This window comes from Saccopteryx leptura, chromosome 2 (genome assembly GCF_036850995.1).
Source record: "Saccopteryx leptura isolate mSacLep1 chromosome 2, mSacLep1_pri_phased_curated, whole genome shotgun sequence".
NCBI lineage: Eukaryota > Metazoa > Chordata > Mammalia > Chiroptera > Emballonuridae > Saccopteryx > Saccopteryx leptura.
The window spans coordinates 252,417,103-252,432,362 of NC_089504.1; the positions used below are offsets into that span (position 1 = coordinate 252,417,103).

The window sequence follows — 15,260 nt, forward strand, 5'->3', positions numbered from 1 at the left end:
ATCTGGGAAACAAAAGCGGGACCTTCGAGGTTCTTGCTCCCGCGCCGGCACAGGGGGAGTCCCGCCTCCGGGCGCAGGGGGGCGCGCCCGGGACTCGCACCTGCCCCGCGGGCGCTGCGGGGGCGGGACCTGGGAGGTGGGCGGGGCCTCGACGGCGATTGGTTCCGGCGGCGGGGGGCGGGGCCTCAGCGGCCGGAGGAGGAGCCGCGCCGCGCCGAACCGGCGTCTCCGTGACAGGCGCCTCGGCCGCCGCCGCCGCCGCCGCCTTTCCTCCCGGTCCCGGCCGCCCGCCCGCGCCACCTCCGTTCCCGCCCCGGCGCCGCTCGGCTCGCGCCCGGGTCTCGCAACCTCCCCGCCGCCCGGTCACCATGCCCAGCAAGACCAAGTACAACCTGGTGGACGACGGGCACGACCTGCGGATCCCGCTGCACAACGAAGACGCCTTCCAGCACGGCATCTGCTTCGAGGCCAAGGTGAGGGCGCTGCTGCCGGCGCGGGGCCGGGCAGACCAGCGGACGGGCCGGGCTGGACCGGGCGGGGGGCGCCAGGCGGGGGCCTCTGCCCGCGGGGCCCGCTCTGTGTGAGCCGCGCCGCCAAGTTTGAGCGGTAGGCACCCCTCCCCACCTGCACCCCCTCTTCACCCCTCCCACCTGCACCCCCCATTTTCCCCTCCCACCTGTGCCCCCTCTTCACCCCTCCCGCCTACAGACCCCTCCTTATCCCTCCCACCTGCACCCCCATTCTCCCCTCCCACCTTCACCCCTCCTCCTCACCCCTCCCACCTGCACCCCTTCCTCCTCACCCTTCCCACCTGTGTCCCCTCCTCACCCCTCCCACCTGCACCCCCTCTTCCTCTCCCCTCCCACCTGCACCCCCATTCTCTCCTCCCACCTGCAGACCCCTGTCACTTCCTCCCCTGTACAGAACCCTGTCCCCAGCCGTCCCACTGCAGACCTCTGTCCTCACTGGCCCATAACTGGTAGAGGTACTTCCCAGACCTGCGGGGTGAGCGCTGCCTGGACACCTGGTCCTGTAGACTCAGCTTAGGGAAGCACTGGTGTCATTTACCTGCTGGGATCCCGTGGGAGAGGTGCTTTCAAGAAAGCCTTTCAGAGGGGAATGCCTGCTTCCTGGTTGAGGAAAATAATACAGGGCGTATTTCAGATTTCAGGTGAGCAGGTCCAGGTGTCAGAGTCACTTCCCAAGTGGCTGGTTTGCCAAGACTCCTGTGCAAGTGCCAGTCATGGAGGGGGGGGCAGGGGAGAGACACCTTTTTGCTAGTTTTGTGGCACAGTGTGAAGTTTCAGCAGACAGCAGGTGACCAGCGCTGGGGGAGAACTTAGGGGGTGACTAGAATTCCAGGGCTGAGGCCAGAGCCCCAGGCCTGTCCTTGGGGAGGAGCAGGTAGAAGCCTCTGTCCTGGACCCTCAGGTGTCAGTAAGCTGCCCCCACCCGCATGACGTGCTTCTCAGAGTGAGGAGTTCTGGTTCCTGAAATGACAGCTGGGGTTCCCGCTGCCTGTCACCGTCACCAAGAAGAGTGCTTCTCTGTGGGAAGGGAACGATTCCCACAGGGTGCTAATGTTTACTCTGTGTTTAGTTTTTCTTCTTCAGGACTTGGTAGGCAGGTGTCCGCATCTCAGCAAAGATTAGTCCATCAGGGTGGTTCTTTCCTGCGCGGCGTGAAACACCTCTGGGGTGCTGCTGAGTGCTGAGTGCCCAGTGCCGTCAGTTAGGCAGAGGTATTCTTCTCCCTCTTATAGGTGTGCGAGTTGAGAATATGCCTCTTTTTGTGCCCTTGAGCTACCTTCCCCCAACCATCTTGGCCAGAGCAGGGGCACCCCCTGCCCCCCACCCCCTCAGACATCAAACCCTGCGGTGGAATGCAGAGCTGAATCACTGGGTATGGCTGGGACCAGTGTGGGGCTGCAGCCAAGATCTTATCTCGCTTCTCTCGGAATAGATCTGATTGGTCTTGAGAAGGATGTTTGGGTTAATTTTTGTCCAGGCCTGTTGCTTTGACGAGCAGGTTTGTTTATTTATTTATTTAGTTGTTTGTTTTTACGAGCGAATCCAACACGGTCACGACTTCATTTTCTTTGACGCACGTAAATCGGGAACCTGGCTTTTTTTGTCTGTCTGGTTCACCAAGTGCTCAGTTTTGCAAGAAGGAGGGGAAGAAGAGAGAGAGATCAGAATGAAATGTCTTCAAGCCTTTTCCGTTCTTGTCTCACTGTCTCTGCTTTCAGTCTCAACCTCGTGTGCCTAAGAATTGGCAGAGGAAGATATTAAAAAGTCTGATGCCCGCCACCTCCTGTTCTAATTTGATGAATCTCGGGGTGGGGGTGGGGGAGTGGGGTGGGGAGGGAGCCCAGGACTCCGGGTGTTTAACGAGCATTCCATATGATGTGACGCTGGTGATTAAGACCAGACTTTGGGAAACACTGGGCTTGAGGGTTGCCTCCCATGTGCTGGGCCTCACACTCCCTTTCCCGGTTTCTTTTCTAAGCGATGTCTGGGGGCTGCGTAATGTAGTTCCTATAGTAACTTCCCTGGGCTCACACCCAGTGCAGCTCCCCATAGAAGGAGGGGAGCCACAGCGGGTCAGGGCTGTGTGCCCAGTGCAGCTCTGAGACTTTGAGCACAGCGAGGTGGGGGTGTGCTAAACCCAGTACTCTTAGTACTCAGTGCTTGACACCCCTGCACTGTCAACCTGCACCAACCAAGGCCCAAGTAGAGGCAGGAGCAGGAGCTCCTCTGCGCCTCTGGCACCCAGCATGCAGCCATCTCTGGCTGTTTCCACATGTCCCCAGGGCAGTGTCTGTGGAACTGCACAGTCACAGAGATCCCTCAGGGTTATGTGCAAGCACCTCTGCTTGTTTTGGTAAAGCCGGGGCCGTAGAAGGTAACTGCTGGGCTGCCCCTTGTCAGGCACCCTGGGAGAACAAGCCCTGGTCCTTCTTCCCAAGCGCTGGCCGGTTTTCAGGATCAGCATGGAGGAGTGGCCTGAACAGATGCCGTGTTTCCAGGGCTCTGCTGAGATTGAGAGGTGGTGGCCTGTGTCTGGATGTCAGCGGTTCTGAGCACTTTAAAAAAAAACAAAACAAGAAAAAAAACCCAAGCTACTGTGTTTAGTTTTGAAGCAGAATCCTTGATGCTTTTCCCCTGCAGGGGTTTCACACAGCTGTCCCTGCCTCCCTCGAAGGTTTCCTCGAGTCTGATAATGCGGGGATCCAGGCTCGGGAGCTTGTTGCCTGCTTCAGTGCACGGTTGTGCACGGCAGCACGGGCGTTGAGACCTGGGAGCTCTGACTTTAGACACCCAAGTCCAGTACTTATTCACTTGTTAGTTTTTGTGCAGTGTTTGCTGTGTGCTGGTAGTCTGCTTCACGGCTCACTGGTGGGGCGTCCTCAGGTTGCTGGCCTCTCAAACTCTGCTGGAGGACATTTTCCAAACCTTTAGTGCTGGGCTAGAAGCTGCTTCTAGGGTTACCTGCGTGGGCACCTGGCTCACTGACCATGGTGGGTTGGGTGGTCCTCTGTCCCTGCTGCTCTCAGGGTGGCTGGTGTCATCTGCTGCCTCTCTACTCACCAGAGGAGTAGAGAGTGTGGAGGAAACCTCTAATGACATCGGTTCAAGGTCTCGTAAGAGTATTAATAACAGCTAAAGTAAGTTTATCTTTTTAATTTTTTTCTTTACAGGGACAGAGAGAGAGTCAGAGAGAAGGATAGATAGGGACAGACAGACAGGAACGGAGAGAGATGAGAAGCATCAATCATCAGTTTTTCGTTTTGACACCTTAGTTGTTCATTGATTGCTTTCTCATATGTGCCTTGACCGCGGGCCTTCAGCAGACCGAGTAACCCCTTGCTTGAGCCGGCGACCTTGGGTCCAAGCTGCTGAGCATTTTTTATTTTGCTCAAGCCAGATGAGCCCGCGCTCAAGCTGGCAACCTCAGGGTCTCAAACCTGGGTCCTCGGCATCCCAGTCTAACGCTTTATCCACTGCACCACTGCCTGGTTAGGCTGTCAGTGATTTTTGATTTGTGTGGGACTTTCACATATGAAATAAGAATAATACTGTTATCTACATTTTTTAGATGGGAAAAATGGGAGTCAGAGAGGGTAACTTGTCCGGAATCACAGAGCTGATGAGAAAGCATCGATTACAGTCAATATTTCTTTTTATTTATTTATTTATTTTAAAAAATATTTTATTTATTGATTTTTAGAGAGGGGAGAGAGAGAGAGAGAGAGAGAAAGAAGGGGGAGGAGCAGGAAGCATCAACTCCCATATGTGCCTTGACCAGGCAAGCCCAAGGTTTTGAACTGGCAACTTCAGTGTTCCAGGTCGACACTTTATCCCACTGCACCACCACAGGTCAGGCAACAGTAGATATTTCTATACTTCCTGAGTCCTTACCGTGAGCCATTGTTCCAGGTGTGGCCTGTTTGGTCCTCACACTCTGGCACTCTGACCCAGCCATGCCCCCTTCCCAGATGTTCACTGGCATCCGCATGTAGGGCTCAGACCGTCAGAGTCAGACCGTTAGAACTGGGAAGTACCGTAGCTTACCTCAGGCAGCCTCCTCATTTGACAGATGAGCAAACTGAGACCCAGAGGGTAGGTCATTGGCACAAGGTCGCACAGATCAACAGGAACTGAACCAGGCCTCACCCTCGTTCCCTGGCCTCTGGCTAGGCTCAGTTATCTCTTGCTGCTTAACAAACTTCTTCCAAACCTGTGGCTTAGCATTTGCTGATGACTCATGGGTCAGGAATTCGGGCAGGGCTTGGCAGGGCAGTTCTTCTGTTGCCTGTCTTGACTGGGTCACTGGCTGCATTCAGCTGTTGTCAGTTGGGGCAGGAAGGTTCCAGGAGCATCACCCCTATGGCTGGCCCTTCGTGTGGTTGTTCTCTCTGCTGGGTCCCTTGGATTTCCTCTGGGCATGGTGGCCCCTTTGTTTGGCAGCTGTCACCTAGGAGGGAGTGTTCTGGGCAGTGAAGGCAGAGCCTGTGAAGCCTTGCCTCCTGGTTACCCAGGGTCACTTCTGCTGTGTTCTGTTGGTCATACTAGGCCGTTGGCCACAGCTCAGGTTGCAGGGCAGAAGTGGACTTCACTTCTTGATGGGGTGTGTCCAGGTCCCACTGCAAGCGTGCCTGTGGGATGAGCCCTATCACCGGAGACATCTTTGGGCCACGGCGTACCACACAGTGTGTGGGACTCCCTCTGCGTACACCTTCAGTGATGCCAAGTGTCCTCTGAGGACCTGCCTTAGGCATCTGTGTACCGCCTTGCCCTGCCTCAGGTACATGCACAGTCTGCAGTAACAAGCTGTGCCCCAGGGGAGAAAGGGCAGCGGTAGGAAGTCTGAAAGCAATGGTCAGAGTCACACGGCGGTACGGTCCCTTCATGTTGTTCAGGAAGGCCTCCACTGTATCTCGTAAACTTTCACTCTGTTAATCTTCCTGAAATATAACTATGTTACTCTCCTACTCAAAAACACTAAAAGAGCCCAAATTCTGAGCCTGACAGGGCTCTCTGGTTGCGGTCATTTTGTGCGTCAGTCCAGCGGGAGGGTTCATCATCGTACCCCAGCCCTCCCTGCTGTCCCCACCCATCTCCTAGGCCCGTCCACCCATCACGAGTGAAGTGGATGTCACCGCTCCTCCCCTGTGTCAAGGGGATGGACCAGGCCTGCTCTGAGTTAGAGCTGCTTGCCCCCCCTGTCATCGCCAGGGTCCCTGTCACCTTGCCCCTGGCGTCCTCTGCATGGGAGTCTGTACCATGCATATAGAAAGTGCATTTTGAATGAAGGCTATAATTTGCAAGGTGCTCCCTATAAGGACTGACAGGGCTGTCCTGGGTCACGGGTGGGAGGTGCCTCAGCTGGTTGCTTCCCAGCCTTTCTGTGGCTCTAGGCCTGCACCTCTCAGGCCCCAGGGGCATGAGGGGCTCCCCCTCCTTGGTATCCGAAGAGGCCCCCACTCCCCCCTCACAGAGTACTGCCTCTTCCCAAAGGCCGTGCCAAGGGAGCATTGCCCCTGAATTAGATGGGGTCCCAGTGCTGGACACACAGGCCACCTAGACTCTCTGGCTGTGGGCCGTGGGTCTGTGTTAGGAGCAGCTCATTGTCACTTATTAATAAAAACATTTCCAACCTGCCATGTTCTTATGAATTAATTGATACCTTTTCCCTCCTAATTTATTGTTTTATTTCTTTTAATATGCTATGTTATGATTTTTATGATGTGAATATGGCTGACCGCATAGCACAGCACGGGTTCTGGTGCCTAGCCATGTCTGGGTTCAAACCCTGCTGTCTCTCCTGTGCCACGTGGCCTTGTGTGAGCCACTCAGACCTCTTGTTAGCATCCCCAGCGGTGAAAAAGAAACATGCATCACACCACAGAGGGTCCGTGTGCAGAGGGGGAGCTAGTCCCTTGGATCGCAACTAAGGTTTGGCCTCTGTGTAGTCTCAGTCTGGAGTCGGGATGCTCTCCACTCTTTCACACGTTGGAGGCTCCATTGTGTGTCGCCTGTGCATCACACGTCAGACTTACGACACCAAGCTGCAGCATTACTCTGATTCCTGACATTGCGCACCAGACAGCGCGGCTACCCCATGGGCCTGAGATAGCTACCGCCCTTCTTGGGGCGGGGAGCAAGGAGCTAGCCCGGCCCGGTGCAAGCCCATTACACCCACTGCAGGTTCTCAGTCCTCGTTAGGGTCAAACATCCCAGCCTTCAAGTACGGCTGTCTTCTTCACTATCTGTCTCCGCTCTCTCTGAATGTCTTGGGTAAATATTTCTTTAAGCGGAAGGAGTCTCGCACCGCAGGGTAATGGGTATCTGGGATGCTGCGTCTCCCCTTCCAGCTGTGTGTTCAGCGTTGTGTTCCCTTTTAGGTACAACAGCAGCTGGCTGTCCGAGTTACCAAAGAGGCACTCCCAGCGAGTCTGGCGCCCAGGCTGTGTGAGCCCTGCAGAACCCGGCCCCTGTGCCCGCTCGAGTGACCCATGTCAGTGAGGCTGAGTGTCCTGTGCCCTTACGGTCCCTCTGTGAGCAGTGAGGACAGAGGCACTGCCCCCTTTTGTTCCTAGAGCTGTGGTTCTTTCCAGAACGGTTGAAATGGGAGTTGAGTGAGACCTGGGGCTCCCACCACGGGGTGACCAGGAAGGGGGCACTGCCACACCGGGGCTCCCTATACCCAGGACATCAACCTGGGTGTGAGCACACTTGAGCGACATCAGCTCGCACACTTGCAGAATGAACATGCCGTCCGCTGGGCTGCTCTTCCCTGCTGGCTCAGCATGTGTCCTTGCCTGCTGGCCCGGGAGACCCACTAGCTCCTCCAGGGCCAGGGGACTCCCTACATGCCTGCCTGGTGCATCCACCTCGGAGAATGCTAGCAAAGCAGTCACTGTCATTTAGAAAGCGCTCACTGTGTCCCAGGCATCGTGCCAAGCTCTTTCTACGAAATGATTAATCCTCCCAACAGCCATGTGAGCGGAGACGCTCCTGTTATCTGAGTCTCACAGGTGGGGGACGCTGCTGCCAGCACAGTCGGTGATTGACAGGCCCCCGTCAGACCCAGGCAGCAAGGCTGGGCCTTCTCTAGCAACAGCTGGGCAGCGTCTTTCCAGAGACCAAGAGCTAATGTTGACTGGCACCCCCACACGCTCTCCGTGGTTCTCAGTGTGTTGAGTAATTTAATCTTGGCTGTGGTCCTGGGAGGGTTGTCTTGTCCCCAAGTTGCAGGTGAGGAGACTGAGGCAAATCTTTCTAGGCTGAGTCAGATGGGCAGATGGTCTATTTGAGGTGGTGGTCTCTGCTCCTCCCATTGCGGTTATGCCTGGGACCCAGGCTCCGGCCTCCTGTTCCCAGGGCAGCAGTTCGCTTGGACCGTGCTGGGCCAGGGTGTTGGTCTTGATACAGAAACGAGGCATTAGCAAGTGTGACAGCAGGGACTGAGCAGGATAGATGCTTCCAAAGGCCCTGCCTCCTAACAGTGGTCTCCCTTGCTGGGCTCCGGCCTATCATTGGGGTCTACTCCCCCCAACATCTTCCCTGTCAGCTCCTAGCTCCCCCACCCCCAGCTCCACTTCTGAGGACCAGCTCTGGGCTCCGAGCCCTGGGCTTCCCGGACAGGACGCGGGCGTACATGCTGAGAAACATGCCACCTGGAGGTGTCGCCTTCTGGTTGGACGTCACCCCCAGTGCATAGTGTGGGAGAAGCTGCCCAGCCGTGAGCTGCTTTCTTGAGTATTAACTGCTCCCTTTTTGGTTTGCTCTCTTTGAATGGGAAGAGTTGCGTGCATGGTGTAGGTATTTTCTTTTTCTGACAAAAGGAAGATGAATGTCTCTCGTGAGTGAGAGACAGGTCACGTAGTCTCTCCTCCCTGCTGTTCCGTAAGCAGAAGTAGAAAATACATAGAATTAATCACATGTTGACAGAAAAGGGCATGGCTTTGGGGGATGGGCACACAACGCAATCACCCGTTCCAAGGCTGTGGAGATGTTCACCTGAAACCTGGGTACTCTTGTTGATCAAGATCATCCTGTTAAATTTAATTTCTAAATTAAAAGAAATTACACAGAATCGAAAGTCTTAACTTCTAGGAACTGATGTCTCAGTGAGTCATTAAAACTCACCCTGACAAAGTTTCAAAACTGTCCATTTGGGGACCCGAGGAGTCCATGGAGATGGGCGTGATGGGTGGTGTCACCCGCCGCCTCCGTGACGGGTCCTGTGCTGTTCCTGCCGGCCCTTTGCCACATCACGTCTTAATAGCTCACGTGGAGTTCTCTCCACTTTTAGAGCAGTCTGACATATGAGTGTCTCAGCGTTTAGGGAGCATATTGTCAGGCTGTTGAAATTTGGCAACTGAAGATCTGTTTAGCTAAAGGAATGAGATGAGTCTGTGTCCATATGGGCCCCTCTTGCGGGGCAAGAGAAGGAAGGGCTGAGTGGGCTACAGAAACAGACCCTGGCATTTGACCGCCTCCACTGGCTGGGACCAGGACATCCCTGACTCCTTCCAGCCTCCTCTTGGGCGTGGGAGCTGCTGACATAGGAACACCCCAGGCAGGGATGCCGCCACAGCCAGATCCTGATGGGTTTCCAAGGCTGGTTTGCTCGGGCAGGATCCTGGGCAGCAGCTTTCTCTGTGTCCTTAGCTTTTCTGTGGACGCTTCACTGCCTACATTGTGTCCCTTGTCTTCCACTTCCCCTCCCCTAACTGGTAACCCCGGGCCCATGTGGTCCATCAGCGGGCACCTGGTCTGGTTCCCTTTTGAATTTCCAGCACGTGGCGCCACGCCTGATGCTGTAGGCGCGTCATGGATCCTGAGTGCACAATGATGTCACTGAATGTGCACTGCCTCGCTCCTTGCAACGTTTACCTGGCGCCTTTGTGGGCACTGGCATCCGGGGCACGGGTCTTTCCTGGGGGCTGCCCTGCACCTCCTGCCCAGCCAGCCCATCGGTCATTGAATCATGTTGATTGCATCTCACACAGCCATGTTTGTGTTGGGAGAGGGGTGGTTGATGGCTTTGCCCTCCCAGAGGTGCTGGACACGATGGTGGAGATGTTTATGGAGTGTGTCTCATTCTTCTCTGGATGGTGAGCCCGCCTGCGGCCAGAAGCTGGCTTTGGCACTGTGGACTCAGGACGATGGCATTGGCTCCGTGCCTGTCTGTGAGGGTTTGCTGGTCAAAGGCTGGGTTCTGCTTCCTTCCAGCTCCGTGTGTGTCTCCCTTGAGTGGCTGCAGACCCATCTGGTTCGCACTCTGAGCTCCATGTGTGTGCTTGTCCTGACCCCAGGGACAGGTGGTTGAACTTGTGCGTTTTCTGCACATAGTAGCTGCTCAATCAGCGTGGGGGGGCCCATGGAGTTCAGCAATTTAGTTTGTCAGCGAGGACCGCCGTCCTCGGGGTCCTGTGGACGTCGGGTGCTCGTGACAGCAATGCCCTTCCGTGGCTCTCTGTTTCCTCTTTCCAGCAGCAGCTTGAAGCTGTTTTTTTATGAAAAATACATCTGAAGCACACACATGAGGCTGCTGACTCATGTCTTCAGAGCAAGAATTCTTGACGCATTGCATGCGCCTCGTGGGAGGGGAGCTGCCACTCCTCTTGCCTCCCAAGAGCCTGTGTGCCCCACTCAGCAGGGAGCCCAGGCCCCAGGGGCCTCAGCACTGCACAGGACCCTCCTGGACTGGTTGCTCTGCCAGCCCTCCCTTCCCCCTCGCCAGCAGCCTTGAGCAAGTCACTGTCACTTCTTTGTACTTCAGTCCCCTCGTTGGCAAAGTAAGGAGGTGACTTGAAACTGCAATTTCAGTGAACGCTCTGACTCTGTTTGTTGTACCCGTCTCTCACAGATCACCCCCGCCCACCCCCTATCCCCAGGGAGGTCACATGCCAGTCACTGAACGCCCACACTGACTGACAGGAGTCAGAGCAAACAGCCTGAACCAGCACGTGGAACGAAGGTGTCGGGCCAAGCACGCACCTCGCTCCTGGAGGCGTGGGAGGAGGGACTGCTCTCTCCCTGGGCTGCTCATCAGTACCCTGCGGGAGGGTAACCGCCTGTAAGCTGAATTGACTCATTACCATCTTCTGTTCTCAGATATTTACACCTTTCACTGCTCTGTGGGACAAAAACCCCCACAAAAACTTTAAAAAGACCTCAGTTATCAGTTTGCCCTGTTTAGTGAGAATGAAAAGGCGACACCCCGATTCTGGAAAAATGGCAGCAGGACGATTCCTAGACCTTCTGCAGTCCCTATAGAGACAGAGCCACTCAATACCAAACTTCAAAACTCGTGGACAACGTCCAGCAGGATTTGGTGAAAGGCACCTCACAAGCCCTAAACACATGCAACGGGGACAGACCGCTAGCAGCCAGCTGCACATGGGTGTCTCTGTGGAGAAGACGTCACACAGAGGCACAGGATGAACCTGGAAGGGGAGCAGCCCGGGGGCCACAGGGATCCAGAGAGCACAGCAGGGAAGCAGAAGAGCCACAGACGGACCAGGAGTGTGAGGGCCACAAGGGTCTGTGGGCTAGACGCTGGCCCCGAGAGCTCTAAGCACCAACTCCCAACTCACCGGGACCAGAGCCCTTGTGTAGGAGACAGCAATGCATTCAGTGGAGTCTGAACACAGAGGGAGAGGCCGCAGAGAGAGAGAGACATTTCAGGTGCAAGTAGGGGAGGGGCGTGGCCACAGTTTTCTAACCTACTGTGTTTCCCCGAAAATAAGACAGTGCCTTATATTAATTTTTGCTCCTAAAGATGTGCTAGGTCTTGGAGGCCTTATATTTCCATGAACAAGAATTCACATTTATTGTTGAAAAAAAACCCAACATTTATTAATATACTGTAGTCATGTCATCACAAACATCAGCATAACCAGCCAGACTCTGAATTCCATCAAGAATTTCTTGTGACTCTATTTCCATGTACAACAATCTACCCTGTTTCCCCCAAAATAAGACAGTGTCTTATATTAATTTTTGCTCCTAAAGACACACTAGGTCTTATTTTCAGGGGAGGCCTTATATTTTTAAGCTTGAAAAAAATTGCACTAGGTCTTATTTTCGGGGAAACAGGGTAGATGAAAAAGCAGAGGGATTGGCCCTGGCCGGTTGGCTCAGTGGTAGAGTGTCGGCCTGGCGTGCAGAAGTCCCGGGTTCGATTCCCAGCCAGGGCACACAGGAGAAGCGCCCATCTGCTTCTCCACCCCTCCCCCTCTCCTTCCTCTCTGTCTCTCTCTTCCCCTCTCTCAGCGAAGCTCCATTGGAGCAAAGATGGCCTGGGCGCTGGGGATGGCTCCTTGGCCTCTGCCTCAGGCGCTAGAGTGGCTCTGGTTGCGACAGAGCGACGCCCCGGAGGGGCAGAGCATCGCCTCCTGGTAGGCAGAGCGTCGCCCCCTGGTGGGCGTGCCAGGTGGATCCCGGTCGGGTGCATGCGGGAGTCTGTCTCTCCCCGTTTCCAGCTTCGGAAAAATACCAAAAAAAAAAAAAAAAGCAGAGGGATTGTGACATTAGAAATGCTACTAAAGTCATCGTCCATTTAAAAATGTAACAATTTATAGCCTGACCAGGCGGTGGCGCAGTGGATAGAGCGTCCGACTGGGATGCGGAGGACCTGGGTTCAAGACCCCAAGGTCGCCATCTTGAGAGCAGGCTCATCTGGTTTGAGTAGAAAGCTCACCAGCTTGGGCCCAGGGTCGCTGGCTCAAGCAAGGGGTTACTCAGTCTGCTGAAGGCCCGCGGTCAAGGCACATATGAGAGAGCAATCAATGAACAACTAAGGTGTCGCAACGCGCAACAAAGGCCTAATGATTGATGCTTCTCATCTCTGTTCCTGTCTGTCCCTCTCTCTGACTCTTTCTCTCTCTGTCTCTGTATAAAAATAAAAAAAAATAACAATTTATAAATGAGCTAAAGATATTTTAAATTATGCAAGACATGAAAGAGTAAATCAGAAGTATGAAACTTTGGAAAGAATCTCCAGGAAAGAAACAGAGTTATTTTAGAAACAAAAACTAAACTAGAAGGAATACAGGGGAAAAAACAGAACCTAACAAAGGCCGGAAAAGTGGGGAATGTGTTAAAATGGAAAAGAAATACCTGAAGAGACAAAAAGGATTTGAAAGTGATAAATACGAAGATAGGCAAAGAAGAGCTAACATACGATTAAGGGGGTTCTTGAGAGACGGAACCTCTCAGGACAGGGTCACGTAGTACGACACATTCTGGGTTGGGATGGTCAGGGGGAGGGCTTTGGCCTCCTGGCTTTGAATGTTCTGGCTTCACTGGGGACACTGTCACCACCATGTGGGTGGACACCTCACGCCTCTGGGCCTGTGGCCATCACACTCCTGACCAGCCTTCAGACAGAGCGCTACGCCCTCCACCCCCACCCGCTCGCCTGCAGGGAGGTCATCCCTGAAAATTCATAAAAAGGATTCTGGCCTAAAATCAGTCTTGTCCATCTGGGCCTTCTCAGGAACGTCCCTATTCCAAGCACGTCAGTTCTCTGGCTGCATGCTGCAGTCACCCGGGAGTCTTGAGAACCTCAGTGACTCGGACCCCAGCCCAGGCTCGGGGAATAGGCACGCCCCAGTATGCATCCCACAAGCTCCCCGGGGACTTGAACGGGCAGCTGGGCCGCAGAGCACGACTGCAGCAGAAGTTCTGTTTCTGACCCCTGAACACGTAAGGAAGTCACAGACCCTGGCCCCTGGGGTAGCCAAGCACACGGCCCCTTCCTGCCCAAATTCTTACAAAACCCAAGGTTGCAGCTCAGTCCGTTTCTCCTCTGCCTTTCTGTGGAATTTGACCCGGTAGGGTTCTGTTGCTTTTCAAAACTCTTCTCTTTTGGCTGCAATAGGGAAAATCTGATGACTAAGTCTTAAAAAGGTTATTACTCCACAGAGCGGCAAAAGGTGTAAATATTTGAGAACAGAAGACGGTAATGAGTCAATTCAGCGTACAGGTGGTTTTCCTCGTGCAGGGTACTGATGAGCAGCCCGGGGAGAGCAGTCCCTCCTCCCATGCCTCCAGGAGCTAGGCACGTGCCCCGCCGGACACCTTTCCTCCACGTGCTGGTTCAGGCTGTTTGCTCTGACTCCTCTGTCAGTCAGTGTGGGCATTCAATGACCGGCATGTGACCTCCCTGGGGACGGGAGTGTGTGTGGAGGTGATCAGCGGGAGACATGGGTACAACAAACAGAGCCAGAGCGTTCACTGAGATTACAATCCCAAGTCACCTCCTTACTTTGCTGATGAGGGGACTGAAGTACAAAGAGGTGACAGTGACTTGCTCAAGGCTGCTGTTGACCCGATGGGGGGGAGGGTAAGGCTGGCAGAGCAACCAGTCCAGGATGGCCTGTGCCACGCCAAGTACCATGTAAACAGGTAGTTTTCAACGAAGATGCCTTTTGTGGAGTAAATTTAAGGGTATCTGTGCTTTTGTTTTAAGACATTGGTATTTCAGCTCGTGGGTTTTCCTGTAACAGAGGCACATCGGACAGGGTCTGTTGCGGACAGGGCTTCATTACAGTGTCACATAACTCTGGCAGAAGCAGAGCAGAACCAAAAGCTGACTCATCAGGCCCACTGAGCTTTTTACTCCAGCAGGTGACCCATCAGGGGTCTGTTGACGTTTCCAAGGGAAGAAAGTGTTTCTCTGAGCGCTGTGTGTTCATTGGACAGTAGTTTATGACCGATGATTCAATGCATTGACTTCTGTTCATCTCAACACACGATCTCCCTCAGTGGTCTCTTCCTATCTTGTTGGCCAAGGAGATAGTGATTCCTATTCAAGCACCTGTGCCTGGTTGGTGGTCCGTTACATTTATATGTGCTGAGTGCATTTGTTTGGAGAAACGCAACCCGGACATGAACAAATTAAAGTTCTATGTATTGCTGAACACAAAAAGTATGAGACATCATCCCCTGAGAAGAAGGGGCAGTATGGAGGGCTTCCTGGAAGAAATGGTCAGGAGGAGCTGTGTCCTAACCCTGTTTCCCTTACACTCACCGGCACAGGGCCTCACAACTGTAGCGGTGGCGTCACAGAGAGGAAGACCGAAGGAAAGAGTGTTTCGCCATCAGGGAAGAACGGCTCCCTGGAGAAAGAGGCAGATGTTCAGATGTGTCTCCCCTCACACAGCCGAGTCTGTTTGCTCTCGCAGTTTCTCAGACGCTTTAATGACTGTATTTGATCTCCAGGTCCTTGGAGACAGTTATTTTTGTATCCAGGAAACCAGGACCTAGCCATTAAGGGTCATGCCATCCCTTGGCTAGTAGAAGGTCATGTCCCTGGGGCTCCAGAGCTCTGCTGAATTGCATGTTGCCTCTTGGAGCGGCGCTGTGAGATGGCTCTGCCCCTCAGAGATGTGCTAAGGTGGGATGAGATCCCGGGAGATGGTCTCTCTGCTGCATCGTGAGCACTTTCTGGAGCTCTGTGCAAGCCGGGAGCCAGGCCGCATTCTGGGGGAATGACCTCAAATGAGATAACACTGGCTGCAAGGGTCATGTGACATAGATATGGATCACACCAGGCGGGCACATCACTGGACTTCCCGGAGTGAGCTGAGCCACAGGTGTGCAGAGTGCTTGTCCAGTGCAGCAGGGCTGTCAGCGCTGAGGGTGTCAGGAGTGTGTGGGTGTACTGTCTCCTGCAGCCTGTGCATGGGTGAGTGGACCTCACAGTTTTGTTGACTGCTCCACCCCAACTCTGACAGCTGG

At 54.2% G+C, this 15,260-nt stretch overlaps 1 protein-coding gene across 3 annotated transcripts in view; it reads left to right on the plus strand.

Moving 5' to 3' along the window:
* Positions 1–232: 232 nt before the first annotated feature.
* LOC136395874 (carboxyl-terminal PDZ ligand of neuronal nitric oxide synthase protein-like) overlaps positions 233–15,260 on the plus strand; it is a 119,423-nt gene continuing 104,395 nt past the window's right edge. For all 3 annotated transcript variants that reach the window (XM_066371354.1, XM_066371355.1, XM_066371356.1), the window contains exon 1: positions 233–473. In XM_066371354.1, the coding sequence (XP_066227451.1) occupies positions 369–473 (105 nt within the window). In that variant the 5' untranslated portion in view covers positions 233–368. The remainder of the gene's footprint in view (positions 474–15,260) is intronic.